Source organism: Poecilia reticulata, linkage group LG2 (assembly GCF_000633615.1).
Source record: "Poecilia reticulata strain Guanapo linkage group LG2, Guppy_female_1.0+MT, whole genome shotgun sequence".
NCBI lineage: Eukaryota > Metazoa > Chordata > Actinopteri > Cyprinodontiformes > Poeciliidae > Poecilia > Poecilia reticulata.
The window spans coordinates 2,183,046-2,204,407 of NC_024332.1; the positions used below are offsets into that span (position 1 = coordinate 2,183,046).

At 41.0% G+C, this 21,362-nt stretch overlaps 1 protein-coding gene across 2 annotated transcripts; it reads right to left on the reverse strand.

Moving 5' to 3' along the window:
* Positions 1-14,247: 14,247 nt before the first annotated feature.
* Positions 14,248-19,556, reverse strand: spry2 (sprouty RTK signaling antagonist 2). Of its 2 annotated transcripts, none has more exons than XM_008428089.2 (2): positions 19,101-19,556; positions 14,248-16,229 (listed from the first exon to the last, which is right to left on the reverse strand). In XM_008428089.2, the coding sequence occupies exon 2, from the start codon at positions 16,179-16,181 to the stop codon at positions 15,132-15,134; it is 1,050 nt and encodes a 349-aa protein (XP_008426311.1). In that variant the 5' UTR covers positions 16,182-16,229; positions 19,101-19,556; the 3' UTR covers positions 14,248-15,131. The 2 variants fall into 2 exon arrangements, with proteins under 2 accessions (XP_008426311.1, XP_008426336.1); XM_008428114.2 differs by lacking the exon at positions 19,101-19,556 and adding an exon at positions 16,343-17,633.
* Between the last annotated feature and the right edge of the window lie 1,806 nt (positions 19,557-21,362).

The window sequence follows — 21,362 nt, forward strand, 5'->3', positions numbered from 1 at the left end:
GGCGGGCCCATTTACATAACTCTTCCGGTTTGCAGACATTCCCCAACAAAGTTCTCTCCTCCTACTGACCTCATTCCTCTTCACGCTTCCCAGCTTTCCCCCCACTTTATCCGAGTTCATCTCGTCTTCGTTCTGACCAGGTGGGATCCTTTGAGGAGGGCCCAGAGCGAACCCTGACATGCGCAGAGGGAAAAAAAAAAAATGCAGGGAACTGCGTCGACAGTCTCTGTCAGCAGCATATCTGCAGCCCTCAGCTGCGTAGCCACTGCTCAGCCTGTCCATGTGTGAGCTTTCCAATGTTTGTGGAATTCTGCTAGTTGTCAAAGGCAGACAGGGGGCCATGTTTAATTGGCAGATGTTTTTGCGTTCTATTTTCGTACATTTTTGCATAAAGTGTTGATTTTATTGCAAGGTGTGGCACCAACACAAGAAACCACATGGTACCTCAGTTAAGTTTTTAAACTAGCTTGTTCGTCGGGAGTTTTAAAATACAATCTATCTGTTCAGTGTTTCTGAGAAGTTCCTCAGTAGCTCCGTTTCCATTATAAATATTGATATTGACTTTGATATTCCACTAAACAATAGTCAAAAAAAATAAATCTTTTTTGGGGATTTCTTTTGATAGTTCTCAAAAATGACACCTTCACAATGAATTCCATATATCTGAGGAAGTTCAAGGTGCATTTGACTGGTTCAGGTATCAAAACAGGTAATATTCTAGAGAATACTCTAGAACCAATGAGTAAGAACCAATACAAATGGCGCACAGTGAAAAAATAAATAAATAGAATACATTACGTAATGTGGATTTTCATTGAAGCCATGCAGTTGAAATCCAGAACCTCCAGCAATTCACAGTAAAGATTCTGACCACTTACTGTACCAAATTTAATTCCAAAAGCATTAAGCATAGACATTTTTGGAAAGGTATTGGTTGATAAAATTCCAGGTGAACGTTTTGAAACAATACAAGAGTGAAGTACACATCAAATATGTTGGTCAATGTTCCTTTTATTTTGGCCACTGAAGACAAATATTCTCCTCTGAAGCAGCACGGCTCTGCGCGCTCTTATTTTGAAAACCGCGGTGCTTCATCTGGCACGCCCCCTTTTTCCTCGGTACCCGCCTCGAAGCCTCGCTTCAGATGTCCCATCTCTAGGTAGGACTAAATTTATGTTTTTAGCTTTGTAAAATAAGCTATGTTTTGTTTTTTTTTGTCTTTTCTGGCTGCTAGTTCAGTGAGTTTTGCACATTGTATGGCGAGGTTGGGTTTTAATCTGATTGGTAGCTTGTGTGGGTAAGACCATGTCACTGCGTGTTTACCAGGTGTGACTCTAATTAGCAGCTAATTAGAGTTTAATTATGTTTTTTTTTTCATAAAGGCATTTAGTGTTTGAGCTGGGTGTTGTTGAGGTAGAAAATATTTTTATCATTTACATGAGTTTATGCATAGATATGCGATATGCCTATATTGGTTATTGTATAGCGTATTCTTGTTAGCAGAAGTGCTGCGGGAGCCAAATTTGAGTCTGCTTGAGCCATTGGAGAAGAAACGTGATTCAATGTCATCTTAAAAATGACGTCATTAAAATATGCTGCGCCATCAATTCCTACCACTTCCCGTCATCTTCTTCGTCTTTTCCAGCAATAGTAACAGCCGGTTGTTGATCACGACTCTTGTGATGTGGAAAAAATGTCTCCATTGTGGTTTTGGAAAAATACACTGATGTCGATACAGCTGAAGAACCACGTCATCCTAGTATATATTAAAAAAAAAACTTAGAAAAACGTAAATTGCCGTATTTCCATTTGGTAAATTTATTTTCTGAACTGCAATTTGTGCAATTATATGGTTAATGGAAACGACACTGCGGACATCTTGATCCACTCAGGAAGACCAAAACACTGCAGTACCTATGCCATGCCTATAGGTGGTACTGTAATGCCACACAGTTTCTGACGGACTTAATTTTCTTCTGTAGATTCTATTTTAGACATGAAATTTTAGCAGCTACAACAGAGTATTCGGGCCATGCTAAAATAAAATAAAGTTACAATAATAATAATAATAATAATGTAACCTTGAATGTTCTTGCAATCGCTGCCTCGAGAGATTTTTATGTTAACTAAAGTGTGCGTTTAAATCTTAGCAATATGCACAATTTCCTTGCTTTTTAAATTTGCATTGATTGTTCATTATTTTATTATTATTTTTAAATAGTTTATGTAAGACGAGGCTTGCATACCTAGCTGGAGGAGTTAGCCTATTTAACGTAAATAAATCTACTGACTTTCTGTTTCTACTCGAACAGAAAGTCAGTGGGTGGAAAACTTTAATGGTGACCATGTTTATCAAAGACTTGTGGTTTGATGGTTTTCTGTTGACGCTCAAAATAACCCACTGGAAAGTAACCACATTTTTATAAGTGATAAAATTAGAGATCTGATCAAGTTGCAGTTTATCATAGTTATCAATTTGCTATATTTCAACTTTAATGTTTCCATGACAGCAGGGCAAAGTTTTTTGGTTTGTTTTTTAATTAGGCAGAGTTAGTAATTTAGTCATTTTCGGTTTGTTTTTATAACCCAAAGAGCTAAAAGGTGAATTTTGCAACAAGGATTGAAAACTGTAGCTCTTAGATCTGCAGCATGGAGCCCTTCGCTGACTCGTAACAGCAGTCACCCACACGAGAGCAAAGCTTCTTAACCCCGTGGCAGTAAGAGAGGAAATATGTAATCTCTTTGGCACAAGGCAGCGCTGCTTTCAAGTGGGCAAGAAACACTGTGTTGCGGAAGAACAGAATAGCTCTGTTGTTCCGCTTTCGGCGTTCACATGCACGTACACGCCTCCATTCAGGAGTCGCAACAAAACAGCCGGGTCTTGAGGCGTCTTTGGTTCAGACAGGAAGAAAAGGGTTTGGAGCAACTTTTTAGGATGCATGTCTTGACATTTCACAAGTCGTGGAAGTACACACAACCTACATACATGTTGTTTACATGCAAAAAAGATGTGAAACTTAGCAGCAGATGGTTAACAGGACGTGTGTTGTGACCTAAAGGGAATCTGTTTGGAAGACAGGGTTTCTCAATGAGACGTCTTTGAAGATGGACTGTTTAATCTGACCGTGGAACTGATCTTTGAGGGTGAATTCTTCTGTAGTGATATTTCTCAAAAGGAAAAGGGAGTTTACTTTCATTTTTTCCTGGAATTGACTGAACCTTTTGTGCATTGTTTGGCAAATCAAAGGCACGGTAAATTTAGAGGTGACTAAAAATGGATCCACGCTATCTCTTTTCCAACCAACAAAAGGCTAGTACTCTTTTTTTTTTTTTTTTTTTACGATTGGTTTTGCAGTGATTGCACTACAAAAACTCAATCTTGTTTCTATTGAAATTATCTTACTACACTAGATAAGTGTAAATTAGTTTTGTACGTTAGTTACGCAACGAAAATTGTGTCAACTCGTTCGCAGGAAGGCTTCCCTTCTTCCTCCAGCTATGGATTAATCCGAATCAGAAACTGAAAAATCAGGCGTGTTGGTCAGTCACATTAACTCATAATAAAAAAAACCCTGAAGACCGTGGCTCTGTACATTCTGAGGACGTATAGCATTGAAAATTGAGAATGGGACGGCGAGATCTGATCGGCTAGTGAGAACAATGTCCGTTGTGTTCGGTGGCAACAGAGGGCGGATCAAGAGGCACAGTGGGGTAAGGAGTGGGAGACTACAGTTGCTAGGGTGGTCATATGTGAAGCAGAACACATCCTTAAACCACACAGCACTGGGTGTGTTGACAAAAATCAATCATCCTTGTAGCGTCTACTGAGGAGTTCACTTTCTCCCTGGTTTCCAGAGAGATTCGCACTCCCTTCAAGTCGTCCGCGTGTGGAGAGCCTTGACACGTGGAGTCGTGGAACTCCTGGAGAGCGACCTCTTCGTATTTTCACAGTAAACAGCCCCTCCAAAAGGCCTGCGCCTCTCTCTCTCGCTCCTTTCAGAACAGTGGCCTCCTTTCAGGGCCATCACTTAAGGGCCCTATTAATAATTTGACAAGTTTTCTCAAAGATTAATTACTGCAAGCTTCGAGGCTGCAATTATGCAGGGTGGGGAGGTTTGGTAGACCTTTGGCAGTTCCATTTCCAGCTCAATTTTCCACTTAGCAAGATTTCAATGGGGAGGAGAAGTTGCTCAGCCTTTCTAATGTATAGACCTACATGAAGCAAAGAGATAAAGAGTCAAACTCCTTTAAAGGTTGTTGGTACTGCTTACAGAGATTCATTTGTTGTTTTGTCTATTTAATTTGGATATTTGAAATGTCTTCCCGTGTTAAATGTTCATTAGAATGTACAATTTATTGATCTTCAAGAATGTGCTCTTGCATTATTGATGCAAAACACAAATGTTATCGTTTATCGCGATAACGATTGGGACAATTTATTGTCCAACAAAATTTATCGTGACAGGTCTGGCGAATTCTACACAAGTTGGATGTTTTGCATAGAAATAGCCAACTATTTCTACACAAATAGAAAAATCCTACCGGCGTTCCATTCCATCTATCTGGTGTACGAGGAGGGAAAGTGAGGGAGAAAGAAGAGGACAGAGAGGTGAACTTGTAGCACAAAGCCCAGATTGTTCCTCCTTGCAGTCTGTTCCTGATAACAATGAGCCTTTCACTTGCCCCGCGATGGGCCCTAATTAATTCCAACTTTACATTCTGACCTACAATCTCCCCTCGCTCATCCCCGCTTCCCGTCACATCCATCAATTAATCCATGCAGCCGGATGACTTCACTCTGGGCTAAGCGAGGAGCTGTATTATTTTTAGTTCAGATTGTTTTGCAAAATAAATTTTTATTCCAGCGCATCACTAGGATTACCACAGGTCATCACACGCATGTTCTGACAATACTGGCATCAAAATATCATATATGGTTGCTAAAATCTTCTCTGCCTCCCTCGACTAAAAGTAAACAAATTCTAACAATCAGTAAAGCCATTTATTTCTTCCCTCTGTCCTAATTCTGTTCAGTTCCTTAACCCATACTTCCTTTTCAGGGAAATGGGGAACTCCTGCAGGTTCCCTATTTAAAGACCGTTGATGAAAATTCAGTGTGAACTTTTATATTTATTTTTAAAAGATGTGCCATGAAGCACAGAGAACTCTGAAACTTGATTTGAGAGATGTCGGAACCCTGAAAAACATTTTCCTCTTGATTCAGGGATTCTATTGTTGTCTCCATCTATTAAGTCTGGATGTATATTTGGGTTTTTTGTCCTACTTGAAGGACATTCAAGTAGGACAACAGGACAGCATTGATTACAAACACATAAAACAGACTCCTTCCCCATCCATATCCATCCATAGGCAGGTATTTCTGGCCCAGGTTTACATTGGGTTGTCTCTCATCTTCTAGAAATAGTCTTGTTACACTTCCAGTTGTACGTGCAGTCTATTAAATCATTGTTGACCAATAATTGGCTCATAAAACTGTTGAATCTGATAGTGATGATTGAGGATGGCCTATCATTAGAGCCTCATGCAAAAAAGAAAACGTTCATAATTATTGTCTTCGGTTCTCTGTGAAACAGAAGTAAATAATTTTCAATGCTAAGCTTCTCACAGTTATGCATTGTTCTTCTCTTTTTAATTGCAGCTGTAAAAGCTTCAACGATCGTCTATTGCCTCGATTCCACTGAGAGTTACGACAACGGGTCGGCTTGGTGCGGTACGCTATTTTGTCATAAAACAGTGCTGACCTGTGCCATACCACTCAGTGGAAACGAGGCACAAAGGTGCTTCACTGTTGCACCCTTTAACAGAGTTTTGCGATGAACATGTTACCAATGTAGCAAAATCAATAATGTCGTAGCGTGTAGCAATCTAACCAATCGAACACTTCTAGCAGTCGTGAAGTGTAAACAGAGTCTTCCTTATTTAGAGGTGTGGCTGCCGTTGTCACCACTCGGAAAGCACTCAAACATTCACATGGATCCCCTGAAAAGGCTCCTTTTGCTTCAGTCCCTGCCCCTGCTCTCTCCCTGTCAAACAGAGCTTGGCGCTGTTTCCTTTTCTCTTGCCCCACATCCGAAATGTGAGGAGGGAAGAGAGCCAAAGAGAGGATGGAGGGCGGAGGGAGAGTGGCCACGGGGGGGTTGACATAAAGACAGAAAGGAGAGAGGCAGTGAGGAACAGTGAGGCGAGAGTGGCATATCGAAGGGAGAAGCAATGAAATGCTTGCGGGGAGGACAGGGGAGCTGCAGTGGGAGGGAAGGAGTGAGGGAAGGAGGGGGGGGGGGCGTTAAAGGAAGAACAGAGGCTGCTTTGTCGATGTCAACAGCAAACTTTATGGCGATGGCTTGCGGCTCCCCCTGCGCAGGCTCCAAAAAGGCAGAGGGACCGGGCAAATCTGTGTCCTCGACTGTGTGCAAGTCGAAGCATAAAGGAAATGTTGCTCTGTGGCCTTCCGAGAAACATGGAAAACACACGTGCCCACTCCTGAGCACACACAGACGGGATATTGGTGGGGTTAAAGTGGCAGAGACACAAAGCTTATCTTGGCACAGGTAGACGAGATACTTAATAAGTAACTTCCTCTCAGTTTTTGTACAACTTCTTAAAAAAACATCCTTATACAAGTCTTTGGCTGAAAGCCTGTACATATAGATCAGTTAAAAGTGAATTACTAAGATGAATTGCTTTATATTTACATTACAAGTGGCAAAGTCTGAACTTGGATTATTGTGCATAATTCTTTGAAATAAAAAATGGGTAAAATAGCTGCCTTTCGTTCCATTGTTTTGAGTTTGCCCCACAATAGTCAGGCTTATTGCTATATCAACCACACTAGACCAAAGAAGATGTTGCTATTAGGCTTTCTATGGATGAAACTTGCTATTTTTCGTTGATCCTGGCCACCTCAGACAAGGGAAACGGGAGGTGGAGCAGTAGCTGTAGCGATGTGGCTAGATTTCTGTTCGCTCTGAAATCTAGCCCCTGCTACCCATGATGGCGCTTCCTGACTGGACAAAATAGTGGTTGGCCTCTTTTTTTTGCATTTGTATTTTTGTATTTGTGGTAGCTCAAATGATAAACGTTTTAAGTACATTTCAAAATTATGACCTGTTGATAAAACTTTGTCAAGTACCATACAGTGTGTAGTTTCCTAATCAAAGTTTGCGCTAACAAAGGAAGTGGTCAAGACTGCCTGCGCTAACTAGCTAGCTAGAACCACGCTAGGGTTCATAACATGCCCACTTACCTTTGCTCATGCCTCCTGCATGTTATCTGTTGTAAGTTTCTGGGTTGGACATTACAAGATTTAATGATGGCAAACACAACAACTCCTTGACTGACTCTTAGTACAACACCTGAACCTCTGAAGAACTGTTTCACCATTGCTGCAGGTGTGCATTGGTCTGCTGTGTATCATGGGCTTTAACATTCAGCAGACGGTATGGATACAGTTGGACTTGCGCAGAAAGGCGATATCCTTAAGTGAAGCAAAGTGGCCAAACTCTGCAGAGACGCCATTAAACTGGATCGGTGATGAAAGTTTAAGGAATTGAGCAGAATCCTAGTTGTGCTCCTTCTACCCTGCTCTGTCCAACCCTCTCGTTATTTTGACGGACAGCATAACGACCAGGAAAGTGCCACACTTCTACACTAAATTAGCCCAGTAAAGCACTCTGTTTCTATATTAATCGGGCAGGCATACCGAGCTGATGGCATTCTGTTGCTTTTGGCCCAAGCTCAGCTGCAGAGCTGCTCCTCAAGAAATGACATATGAAGTGTGTGTCTTGTTTTCTCTTACTTCGGAGTCCCGGCAATGAGGCAATCGTGGTCTGTGGAGCTGGAATGCTTCGACTAAGTTCCATAAACATTAAATTTGCTAACGACTTTTCAAGTGGCCTTACACATGTTGGCCTTAAGACCTAAATGCATTTATTGAAGCAGTATTTGAACTTCTTGTGGAGAATTTTATGAAAATTTATACTGAACCTATAAAGCTGAAACAACATCCCATATGTGCATGTAGGCACTTCAGTATCCAACTGGGTATTTCCTTTTGGCTCAGGTGGTCTGATTCCTGAGGACGAGTTGATCTGGCCATTTCCCCCCCCCCATTACTCCTGCGTTTTGGTTAATTAATAAGAATGGAAAATTTTGATTAGAAACTTTTTTTAGACACAATGTGTAGTACAAAGGCAGGTCCATCTTCTTTCTGAAAAATCCTATTGACTAGGTACAATTCAGCTTTTTACATTTGGTCAAACTGTGCCCAAATTTAAACTGTGTAGCTGTCGACTGAAGGTGAGGAAGTTAAAGTCAGTGCCTCATTTTTAGTTTTCTATTCATTTTGTACAATGCAACAATGTCACTAGGAGCATAACGCTGCAGTAAAATGGTGCTGCCACTAAATTTAACTGTTAGCACTTTGAAATCCTCACTTTGTAGTTTCTCTTAACTAGTTTGTCATATGACCCATTTCTCATCATGAGACTCTGTACCACATCTGTACCTCTGGATAATTTGATACTTCTCACAATCAAGCCTTTTAAAACTTGTACTGCTGAGCTTCTCCATACGTCACGGCTGTACAGAAGAACAGTAGGCCCTTTATTTTCTGAAAAGTTTCACCTGTTCTTGCGGAGTGGAAAACTTTGGCGAGAGAGCCTCTCCCTCTTTCTTTGGAGAACTCCAAACTTGTCACCAGTTGTTTGGAGTCTAGAGGAATTTCAGGCATGTTGACAATCTCTGCAGCCATTGACAAATTTCTGTCCTCAGGCTGGGAAAACACTTCCATATGTGCGAGCGCGCGCACACTCGAGCGCACCTTGGCTTTGCTGTCATCGTGAGCTTGTCAGTGCGCCGCACCTGTGAACGGTAACAAGACCCCGTGGCTTGCAGTGCTCTCATAGCTGCATGACAGACCCAATATCTCCATTTCCTCCAGGCGAGAGAGAGAGAGACAGGCAGAGAGAGAGAACATAAAAATGGTTTGCCTCAGATTTAAACCAAAAAGATAGTGTCTTAAATAAAAAAAAAAAAAAAAGGATGTTCATGTACCTACGAACATCTTCAGTCTTATCCCGGTTGAGGTTCTTGCTGAAAAACCATTGCCCCATTTCTTTTGAAACACACACATTTTTGTGGTTGCCTCTTGTAAATAATGTGTTGTCTATAACAAGAGTAAAGGATTGTGATACCTTATGATCTCAGTACAGCCGTTGCTCAAGTGTGTGAACTAAACTCTGTACACTTTAGCATTGCTTTGGAATGAAAAGGCATGTAATTGTCCTTTTTACTTGCTGGCATATCTCAGTACCTAGTGCTTTCAGTTTAAAGGGTTATTCATACTCGCTGTACATTTCTCTAAGATCCTGATAAACATGGTAATTTTAGGGGAAAGGAAGCTAAGCCTCCATTTTCTGGATTCTGTTTTCTGGCATTATTAAAATGCACAACTGAAATATTTTTTTCAGCTGAGTTATCTAGTAAGATCTGACTTGGAAATGTTCTCACCCTCTTCCGCTTATGCTCAAATTTGAATAATTCTACATGGGTCTCAATGGCTCTATTCAGGTAGGCGCTTGTATGATGCCATTGGCGACGAATGAGACACCTGCAGAATACGGAAGCTGGTTTGCAAATTGGGTTGAGGAGAAAAAAATGGATATGTAAAAACTTGTTGGCTAGAGCCAATATAGTGTGTGGTGTTAATAGTCAAACACCTGAAGCCATAAAGACGTGGTCTTAACATCAACATCGTGTAATGGTTAATTTGTTTTTATTTCGATTTTTAAAATCCAGACTGTTTAGTGTTGTTTTCAGAAGGACTTAAGATGCATTTTTCTAAGAAAATGCCTGGTAGTAATAACGTGTTGGTAATATGTTGACAATTTACTACCTCTCAACAGAACCACATTTAGAAAAAAAAATCATCTCGACACCAATGGAAAGCAGTTGTGCTGGCAGTATAGATATTTCCATTATTGAGAGGTAGAAATAATTTCCAACATGCTTTTTTTTAAATTAAAATGTATATAAAACAGATGCATGTCTAATGATATTTGTTTTATAATATTTAATTGTCATTGTCTTTTAAAACAAACTTGTTTATTGAATAAAAAAAATCTTTAGTTAATATTAAGATTTAGTTTACATATTAAACCCTCTGCAGAAGGCTTTCTTGGAAATTGTCTTTTTAAATTGTATTATTTTTATTTATTTAAAAAAAGAATTGGGATTCATGTGCATATTTTTTGTTGGAAGTAAAGCATATATTTCCGAGTTTTCTCAGGCGTCATTGGTTGCGGATACTTTAAACATCATGATTCCTGAACTTTGCTTTAAAACTCAAGGAACTATTTTAGAAACTATGTAATTGAGAATACAATCATTGTTTAATAGAATCAAACTATATAAAGTGACAGTTTTCTTTTAAAAATGTGCATTGCCTAAAAAAAGGCAAGAACAGATACGCTTAAATATAAATTGAAAATTTCATTTACTATAATATTAAGTTTCAAATTGATCAACAGTCACCATTTAGTCTCCAAGTTGCCCATTTTTCCATTTGCATGTGTGCAAACTGTGCTCGGCTAACGCCACACACGCTAAATGGCTACTATTCTCCTCTCTGTATGCAAACCGTTACTATATAATTCGCAGTCTGTTCCCGATTACACACACGCATGCATCCACATGCGAACGGACCTTCCCAAAACACACATAATTGCCACAAAGGCTCACATCCACAAGCTAAGTGCCATGTGTTATAGTGAGCTGTCAGACCACACTAATTCCTCTTTTTAATGTGCGTCTGTCCTACTGTGTTGCAGGGGGATCAGGATTGCCTTTCAGGATAACAACTGAAGCTCTAAGCTCTTAGTGTGTGTGTGTGTCTGGGTGAACAACAATTGGCCGCTAAGCTGTAAAAGAGCCTTGCAGCCTCCGCGTCGCCAACAAATATCCACTGGCTGTCAGCAGCGGACTGATGCTGTGTGTTTGTGTGTGTGTGTGTAAAGGCATGCAGATGAACCGACTTCCTGTGGTGGATTGAAGTTAAGTGCTGCCATTAGACTCGGGCCTCTAGTGGGAGATTTCATTGTGCGAGGGGGAGACTTGCACACGTGTGCAAGAATACGCCAGCGGTGGAGTTTATCAGGACGAACGCACGCCACATTTCAGTTTTTTTTTTTTTTTTTTTACCCATTTTCCACAATGAGCAAAAGACTCTCCTGCTTCTAGCATGGCGTCCTCTTTTGCACGCCCTCTGTCTTCTACACACCCACTAAACCTTTATGGCAGATGCGCTCTCTAGTCGGTGTCTGTTTGCTTTCATGGCTGCTGTAATCTTCTTTCTTAAGGCATAACAGTAGTTCAGCTGTCACGGAGGCTGATTGAGCAGCTACAGGTTTAGGTTTCGAATTAAAAAGCAGCACATCATTCATCTCAGAAACTAACGTTGCAGAAACGATTGTCTTTGCTCCACCAAAAGGGAGCGTTGAGATTAATTGCGAGTGGGCAAACTTCATCCAGTTTCAGTCCCAAGACTCTCGACTTGGCCTGAAAGCGTAAAAGTGCGACAGTAGCAGAGGACAAAGCTCAGTGGAAAGTTAAACCACACTCAGGTGGTGGAGGGGGTTGCGCTCTGGCTTTGAGCTCAACACGCATGCATCTCAGCCGCCCACATCGGAAAACAAAAAAAAGAAAAAAGAAAAAGAAAAGTTCAGCTTCTGAGAAAACATTTTCACCGGTAGAGACGAGATAGGTGTGAGGTTTTTATCTTTTTTTTTCCTCCCTTCCTCTTTGGTTTTAAGCACCTCTGATGGATTTATTGACCCGACTTCATAGCACAAAGTTTGGACTGATATAGCTAAAGCAGTCAAGAGCTGATTTGTTTTTAAGTGACAGTCGTTCTCCAGTCTCATTTCGTCCATCATTTCTTCAAGCTGCTTTTAGAAAGTGTGTGAAAAATTAATTACCTCTTCTTTTTTTTTCTTTTTTTTTTACAGAAATTCAAATAGCTGTTTGAGGTGAGCTCTCTTGAGTACAGTTCAACTCTCTGTTTTTGCTACAAAAATAGTTTCTATTGACATTAAAACACACAATGCCTCAAATTTTAGAGTAGTTTAAATTAATTTTGCACCTTCTTGTAAGTTTTTTTATTTACTTAGAAGAACACCTGGGTGGAGAAAATGAGAAATTTAAACCTGCTGTGCAACTTAAATGGAGCGCGTGTCAAACTCGAGGGCTGTGGGCCAAATCCAGAAGTTTTATTTTTTGTCATTGTTTTTTGCCCTCTAAACTTTAAAAATAAAGCCTTTTCAAATAACAGCTGTGTGCTTAAATATTAGCATTTTTTTCTATCCTGCAAAGCTAAAATATGTGAAATTAATAATTAATACTTTAATACTCATCGCCTGCAGCTATTTATTCATTTGTGAATTGCTTTTATCTACACGTTAAATGAGTTTTACACCCCTTCCTTTGAGCATAAAAAACAAAGAAAATTATTTTATTTTTCTTTAAAAACAGAAATAGTTTTTCCTGCAACTTGGTTTTCCTGTTACAATTTTAAGCCTCGAAGTTAAAGTCAACTCAAATTGCGGGTTGACCTTTTCTCTTCGTGGCTTTCCGATTTTCTCTCAAATTTGACCAGCAAAAGGAAGTAGAAAGAGACGCATTTGGCTTTCTTGTATTTATTTTTTTGTTGTTGTATATTTTCACAGAGGAGCACATCTCCGTCATCACCAGGCAAACGGTGGGCCCTCACCCCCCCGCCTCAGTCTCCCGTCTCTCACAGGGCCGTTTGATTGCTTCAGCCTGGCCCCATCAGACGGACAGACAATGCTTCCATAAAGAATAGCCCTGCTTCCTTCCTGTCTTCCTGTGCTGCGTTCTGCCTTGGTGAGCAGGGTGAATGGGCCGCTCTTGCCCCACAACACCATGAACCGCAGGGGCCACGGTGGCTAAAACCAACAAAGAGAGCTGCTCTGCCTCCCCCCCTCCCCGGTTTCTCTCTTTCCAGTTCATATCCCATCCTCCTCCTCCTCCTCCTCCTGCCAAAATGCTGCAACTGCTCGATGGATAAACAAATATTTTCATCAAACCAGTTTGTAGGTTTTTTTTTTTTTTGGTTCATCAGTTGAATAATTCTCTTGGATAATCTACGTAGAGCTAAAAATAAAAAAGGACTCTTAGAAAAATAATTTTTTTAAGCAGAAAAAACAACCAACACTGTGCATCCAGTGTTCCTCCCCCCTCCTCCACCCCTCTTTCCACAACAACCCCACCGTCTCCCTATGGGAATACCAAGTGGGAGCAGGTACCAGAGAGGAGCCAAAATAACCCCCTAACTATTGAGAACAGGATGAATGCATGCCGGGCTGAATACGGGGGTAAACTGTTTGGTCTTTGTCATTCAAAGCGACGCTTTTAACCCTTAGCGGACCCTCTTCCAAACGACCTTAGCCCCCTCCATCTCACTCGCGCTTCCCTTCTTCATTCACAGCTGAGACAATGCAGAGGGAGAGGAGGGCCGCGAAGACTAAACACCAGATCAACTCTGCCTTTTCTGCCTCTAATGGGATTCAGCCCGTTATTTATTTATTTTTGCCCCCCCGTCTCCTCCAACACCTTCTGTAAAATGGGTGAAAGTTGATAATTATGTAAAAAGCCCCCCCCACGAATGTTGAAACCCTCTTTCAACATTCGTCAGTCAAAGACGCATCAAACAAGCAAGAGCAAGTTGGCCTCGACGTGTCAATCACAGCTCTGAATGCCTGCAAACACGTCCGCACGCTGTCAACAAGTGTGAGGAGCTTTATGTTCCGCCTGCAGGGACATCCGCAAGAGGAATTCCCAAACAAAACTTCGATTAAAGGGAGAGAGAGGGGGGGGAATTAAAAAAAGGAATAGAAAATAAAAAGTGTTTGAAATTAACCTGGAGCTTTGTTGAGAAAAAGTGAGTTGAATACATTCAAATTATTATTATTATTATTTTTTCCAGATGAAAAGAAGCTGTGATGTCATTTTCGTCAACACGATCAAAACCAGGCGTCAACTTTTTTTTTGTTCTATTTTTTAGGTTAATAGCAAAAATAAATAAAAAACATGTTGTGCTGACACAAAAAAGCAGTGAAAACAGGAATACGATTTACACAGCAGTGACATTTCATTGTTTCATTGTGGTCATAGCAACTTTTCAGTACCATCAATAAGAATCACACTCCTCAGTTAGACTTCAAGGCTTTTTAATTTTATACATTAATATATTCATCTTCTAATCCATAGTGAGCTATTCGTGTCAAATCTGCCGAGCAACAGAGGAGGTCTTTAACAATGCTTTCTCAAAATAAATATTTGTCATAATAATAAAATATTAAAACCTTTAATAAATATATCTTTTTAACTTTACACTAGGCAATTTTGGAATTAGAACATTTTTTTTCTTTTTTTCAAATAATAAGGTCACTGTACAATTTACAGGTAGGATCAGGGTTAAGATCTCCAACATTGTAAATTATTTAAAAATATGATTGATAGACATTCCAGTGAATGCAGAAACTTTGTAGAAATGGCAGCTGATGCGGATTCATCAAGGTGCCTCTAATGGCAGAAAACCTTTCACAGTTGAAGTATCATATATATATACAAAAATAAAACGTCTGTCATTTTCTATTGTACATCCCCTTTTCCATTATTACGTTACATACAGTTAGTAGCAGAAGCTTTTAGAATATAGTTTGTATCAAATGTTAAAACCCCAAAGCTATCTGCTTGGACTGTATTAGGAAACATCACGGCACTTGAGTGAAAAGATATAACAGTAGTTAAATAGATGCCATACCTTTAAATGTGGAGTGCTTATTTTGGTTGACCATTCAAGTGAAACTCCTAATGCTAGGGTGAGTAAATGCACCTCCAGTGCCTTTACCAGTAACATTTCTTTTAATAAATTTGCATTCAAAGTAGATACATGGGAGCCTTTCCTGACATGTCCGGTGGACATAAAGACAACAGCCACAATGGCGCTATTACATGGCTCAAATTGTGCAACTTGACACTTTGCAGTTCACTCAGTGTGGAGTTGGTCAATCAATGTCGCATTTCATCCTGGCCTACGTCGCTGTGCTGTCGTCGTGACAGCGGGTTAGGGTTGGGTTCTTGCATCGGCAGCCGGGTCGTGCGGCTCGGTCGTAGCAGCACTGGCACATGGCCAGGCACCCCTTACCTGGGAGGTAGCACAAGAGACAAGGGCAGAGGAAGGAGCAGACCGCGATGGTCGTCCAGCGTACGCAGCAGCGCGACTGAGAGCACGAGAAGGGCTTGTCCGCGGAGGTGTCCTCGTCATCGTTGGAGCAGTGGTAGAAAATGCCCTTCAGGCAGCAGACGCACGTCCCGTACTCCACGGCCTTGTCTGGAGAGCACAGGCAGCGCTGGCCGCACATCCAGCAAGACGGAAGCGCTCTCGGCTGGACGCATTCTGAGCACTTGCACCGACCGCAGGACTCGCATCTGTTGGAGTGTTTGTCCTTTTTTAAAGGCTTCCTGCTGCCTGGGATTGCTTCTATGTCTCTGTACTCTGCGTTCAGGGGTTTCAGCTCCTCAGAATCAGCTCGTTTTGGCTGGTTTCTGATTATTTCGTTGCTGTTCACCGGGCCACCGAGAAGTCGCTGACCCGAAGAACCGCTCCCTGCGCTGGTGCGGATGCTGCTCTGGGAGTCCTCCACACTGGAAGACTGAGACACACCCTCTCTTGAAGAGATGGGAGCATTTGCATTCCCTTGGTGAGTCACTGAATGCAGGTTGCGGAGGTTGTTGGACACCTCTTCCTCGGTCTCTTGCTGTCCATTGGTCCTTGAACCTGTTGATGTAACCACCTCAGTCTTCCGTTGCTGGGTGGCCGGAGACCTTTGAGCAGCCGACGGCCCGTCTGTATATTCATTACTACCACCGCTTATTCTTATCTGATCCAGAGATAACACTGGTGGAGTGTGTGGCCGTAACCTGCAGTTCAGCCCAGGATCTGACGGAGCATCTAGGGTTTGCAGAGACCAGGATTGTGCTCTACCTTCGTCATGCGCCATGTTCGCCAATCCAGTCAATGACGGCAACCCTCCATGGCGTCCTCCTCCTCCGTCGCTGTCGTTCTGACTTCTGGAATCCATCTTTGGACTGAAGGGCCTCTCTAGCTGGCTGGGGACACATCTGAATTCCTGTTGGAGAGATGGAACGTTTTTATCCGTGCTAGACAAGGCTTGCAAATAACGGCATGCAAATAATAACAGATATCTGCACAAGCACTGCTATGAAAATGAGCCCCACACACAGGTCAGTGTTCGTCAGAGAGATGGATCCATTTGATTACATAGTTGTTCAAACAACCTAAAAGCCACGAGGCACCATCTGTTTGGACCACCAGATTCAGAGTCTGACACGAGAGTGGAGTCTCCAGAGCCACAAGCTACAGAGGCTCTTTGTGTGCGCTCAGAAACAGGGAAGTTTGTTTGCTCGGGGCCATAGCAAGTTCCACAGCCAGGCTTTATGTTTTAGAAGCAATATCTCATCTGAATGCAGATGCTTCCCTGAAGGCTGTTTGTTAAAAACTTCCTGTTTTCCTTCAACCATGACAGCTTTGAATAACCATTACCAAAGAGAGAGAAAAAAAATTCCCTTCCTCTACTCTCGTACTTCTCTTTGATAAAGCCTTAAAAACACTCACCTTTAATCTTGCTTCACCAGTGAAAAGCCATTTGATTTCTAATCTAAAGCTGAACTGGGTCAATTTTTCCTCTCTCTCAAAGACTGCAATTTGTGGTGATCAAAGTTCAGGTTTTTCACACGGTTTTATTGAGCGTTGGAGGAAGCCATACTAAAGACAGACACAAGTCAAAGAGAAGACTCAACAGAAAACTGAAGCGAATTCTGACACATGAAGGGCACACTAAATATTGCATGTCAGCAAAAAAACCGGGATAGAGTCATATCGGCACACTGAACAACTCATTTTGAATAAAATAATAAAATATGATGTACTTTGGTTAGATGCATGACAACCATCCCTTTTCTTGACCCCATTTTTGCATTGCCATGCTGTCAAACAGATGAGTGACAAGATAAAAAATAACTGCAACAAAAAGGGTCTACGGCAAAACTGTTTTAGGTCTTGGTAGGCCTCGACCAGTGGGAGGAAACATTCACCAGAGTTCCGATTAATTTGTTGTTTTCTGTTGTTTGATCCTTTTTGTTGCAGCCAGGCAACACGTTCAATCCTGGTCAACTTCCTTTTTGTGCCCACGCACGTATTGCTGCATATAAGCTTATTTCATCTGGAAGTTGGGTATTATAATGAGTTACAGTGATAAAACCTCTAAGAATAGCTAATTTAGAGTGCAAAGGTTTTACATTTTATATCATTTCCATTTGAAATTTAATCTGTTTTTGGTCAGAGAAGTGTTTCAACATGAAAGATCGTATTTTGTTTCATTCAGTTAAGGCATAGACAATTATTTACAATTTTATGATGTGGAAACCAACAAAATCACCACCTGTCACTGCTGTTAAGCTAACACAGTGACTGCAGTGTAGCTACGCATCAACTAATTCACTAGTAACTAGTTGTGAGCTTGTTAATCTTAGTTTAAAACGAGTAGGTCAGCACTACCGACAAGTATTAATTACTACCTAAAATAGTAATGATATTATAAAAATTATGTTAGTAATTTGGCAACAATAGGAATGTTTGTAGCTTTATAGCTTAAAAAAAACTATTTGCTCATCTAGTGTTTTTTGATTTACATCTTCTCTCATAAATACTGTCAAACTTCGTTTGTGTGATAATATCCAGATATTTGTGTTATATCGTGCAGCTCTTCCCATGATCAACAGATAAATGTGTACAAAGATCTTTTTTTTTGTGAAGGTCCCAGACTTTGTGAGTCTGGGGCCTCCAGAGCACAAAGTTGCAAAGGTGCAAAGCAACCAGCAACTGGGGGTTTGCAGGCATGTTCAGACTGACGGCTGTCAGAGTGTTGGCCCCCTCATCTACTTCTGGGGGCTGGAGCACAGGCCATGTTGACTACAGTGGGTGGGACGGAAAGCAGGGGGTGGTGGTGGTGTAAAGTAGGGGCATACAAACGTGCATAATTGCTCAATGGAGAGAAAGGTAGATTTTTCTTTTAAAATGATCTACGAATAACGTGCGATTTGGATATATAGAGCGCCAATGCAGGCATTTGCGTTCAGAAATCACTAGTAAATGGAGTCCAACTGTGCATAATTTCATTTTGGTATAAATCCAGCGACTCTGTGAAGGCCTCACTGATGTGTTAGCGAGCATTAGTGAACAATCAGACAAATCAGGAGGAAAGCTGTTAAGCAGTTTAAAGCTCGGTTAAAGTTAGAAATGCTATATCCCACGAGGGGAACACAGCAAAATTGCAGAATAATGTGAACTTCAGAATAGCCTTCATGCAAAACACCCTGTGTGGAAGGAAAGCCATACTGTACATCACATTGCACACGCCACAGTGGTGGCAGAATGGTGCTGCAGGGAGGCTTTTGCCCAGCAGAAACGCTGAAAGTGGTCATAGTTGATGGGAAGGTGGATGCAGGACAATCCTATGTGAAATCCTGAAGGAGGCTGCAAATGACTCAAGATTAGGGCAAAGGTTCACCTTCCAGCTCGGGAATGATTATTATCAAAGTATATTATAGTTATAATGACCCAGATGCAAACCTAACACTTGCAAATGGCTGTTTACAAATGCTCTTTGTTCAGTCTAAGAGAGTTTGAGCAAATCTGAAAAGAAGAATTGGAGAAACATTCTCCAAATATTTAAAGAGAACTTAGGTGGACTGGATATATGCAGCTCACACTTAAAACCCGAGATATTTTCCTTTTTAGGGTTTTCTGCAATACTTTATGTTGGTCAGTCACATAAAATACCACAAATTTAAGTGAAAAATCTGCAACTTTTTAATAAAGAAATCTTACCTTTTAAATTAAAACGGCAAATTAAGTTTTCAAAGCACTTCTGACTGAAAGCTAAACGTCCGTGCGCGTGCCATAAGAGGCTCACACTCACCGTGTTTTCGTCACTTTTAGCTTCAGCTCAGGTAAAATAAGTCCCAGTTTCTTCCTTACTCCTGCAGCTCAGCCGGGAAAGCGGTCTGCAAAATCCATTGAGAAAGTTTCCAAGCGTCGCTTATTTTTCCCCAACGCGCTGCGTTAGGACGTAAATCCCATGTTCTGCGAAAGAGCACGAGGCATTAAAAACATCAGCCGGAGTAAATCTTAACAGACTCCTTTAAGAAAGGAGGGGTAAAAAAAAAAAAAAGTAAGAGCAGAAGAAAAAACAACCAAAACTCCAGTTTACAAGTGGTTTTCTCGGCGTGTTTTATCCGACACACTATGAGGGGTCACAAACTATTTTTTCTCATGTTTTTTTTTTTTCGCTCTCTCTCTCTCTCTCTCGCTTTCCGGAGAGGAGGTCGGGATTTGGGCCGTACATGGCGTCAAAGCTGAAGAGAGAGGAGGGGGGAACAGAGTGCTTGTTGTTGCAGCGGATATCTCGCATCCGGTGCTCAGCCATTGGCCGCTTGAGGAGCAGCCATTCACACCCAGTCTGATCAATTATACCCGCTGCCGGCCGACTGTTGAGGAAACACGAGTCCTGCGTGATCCTCAAGAAAGTCTCGAGACTTCTTATCGCTCCTGACCCACTTTTCAACTTGCCACGTTACATCTCAGTTATGCTGCTGTGGGGAAAAAAAAGTTTTTAGATAGTAACAGGACCTCTGTTTATATTAGTTTATACTCTGAGCAATAAACCTACGAGCAAAATTTATGGCAAGTCATTTTGGACATTAATCATGCCTTTACCAGCGCCACTTTGCGGTTATTTAGCGCCAAATCCATGCCTAATAAGCGCAACCTGACGTGTAGTTAGCGCCACTCAGCGTTCAAAACGCTTAGCGCCACCAGGTGTTGGCTAAATATGGACAACCATCTTGGTCATTAATCACATTCTATCCACCACTATCTGGTATTATATAAACAATGTTAAATGTACTACCTGCTGTTTATTTAGCACTACATACTTTATAAATGCCTGCAGATGTGTATTAAGTTGCAGCTGGATTGTAAAAAACGATTGCACCATTATTATGGACATAAATCAAAAGCGCCAATAAAAACGCCACCTGGTATTTATGTAGAGCCACTACACCTTTTATAAACGACGCCAAACATGTAACAGGATTCAAAAAGTGTATCGCCTCCATGTTAAATTCCTCGAGATGATGGAAACAATGCACACAAAAAGCTTGTGAAACACCTGGTTGTACGTTTGGTGGCGAATGAATAACGACGCCGCTGTCTGATTTTTACAGGCAGTGGTTTTCAACAGCTCTGATCCGGTAGGTAAAATGCTAAGTCAACATTCCTCCTTTGGGATTTTGTGGTAGAGAGCAGAATTCATCAGTTACTCAGCTTGGCTTAAATAGTGCTTTTCATTAGAATATTAAATAACCCGAGAGCTATTTATATGTACATAAGTTATCTTTTTGTCTGAAAATAAAATTAGTTTGATCTGAAGCATTTAATAAATGTCATAACTTTTTTTTTTAAACTACTTTAAAGTCCTACTTTAATGAATATTTTTGTGTATATTTTTGTGAATTCTCTTGTTTTGTCCCTTTAACTCTTAAGAAGTCCCTCGGTAGGACTCAGAGTTAATCTTGGTTAATTCTGTGAAAGATTTCCAACCTTTTCACGGTTCTTTGCCAGGCTGCAGCAAATCACTGGCAAAGGAATTCAATAAGTGTCGATGCAACTAATTAATGAACCAAACTTGGTTGCAACTGATGTAAATGGTTGTAGAACAGCACCACCGCGTGGACAATCCAGAGCACTGCAGCGTTATGGAAAAAAAATGAATTTAACTCTTGAGAGTACATTTAGATTAGTGTGAGACGAGCCATTCTATTATCTATAAAATGCCAAATTATTTCAATCTGCAGTTTAGCTTTATAGATTTGTTTAAATAACTGAACAGAAACAATAAAATGGCCATGTGGCTCCACATTAAAAACTCATGCGAGAAAGGAATGTCGATCGGGGAAGACATTTTCTCATCTTAAAAGGAAATTCAAACATCGTTGTTAGATACAAGGAAGTGTGATCTGAAACTATTTCAAAGACCAATCATCTTGTATTCAATATATGCGAGCCAAAAGAGCAAATCATTAATGAAAAATGAGCTTTGACGTCCTCTCCCTCCTCTTCTCTGTTTTAGTAATAGAGTGTCTGATCAATCCCAGACGGAATAATTATGAAGTTCTGGGTG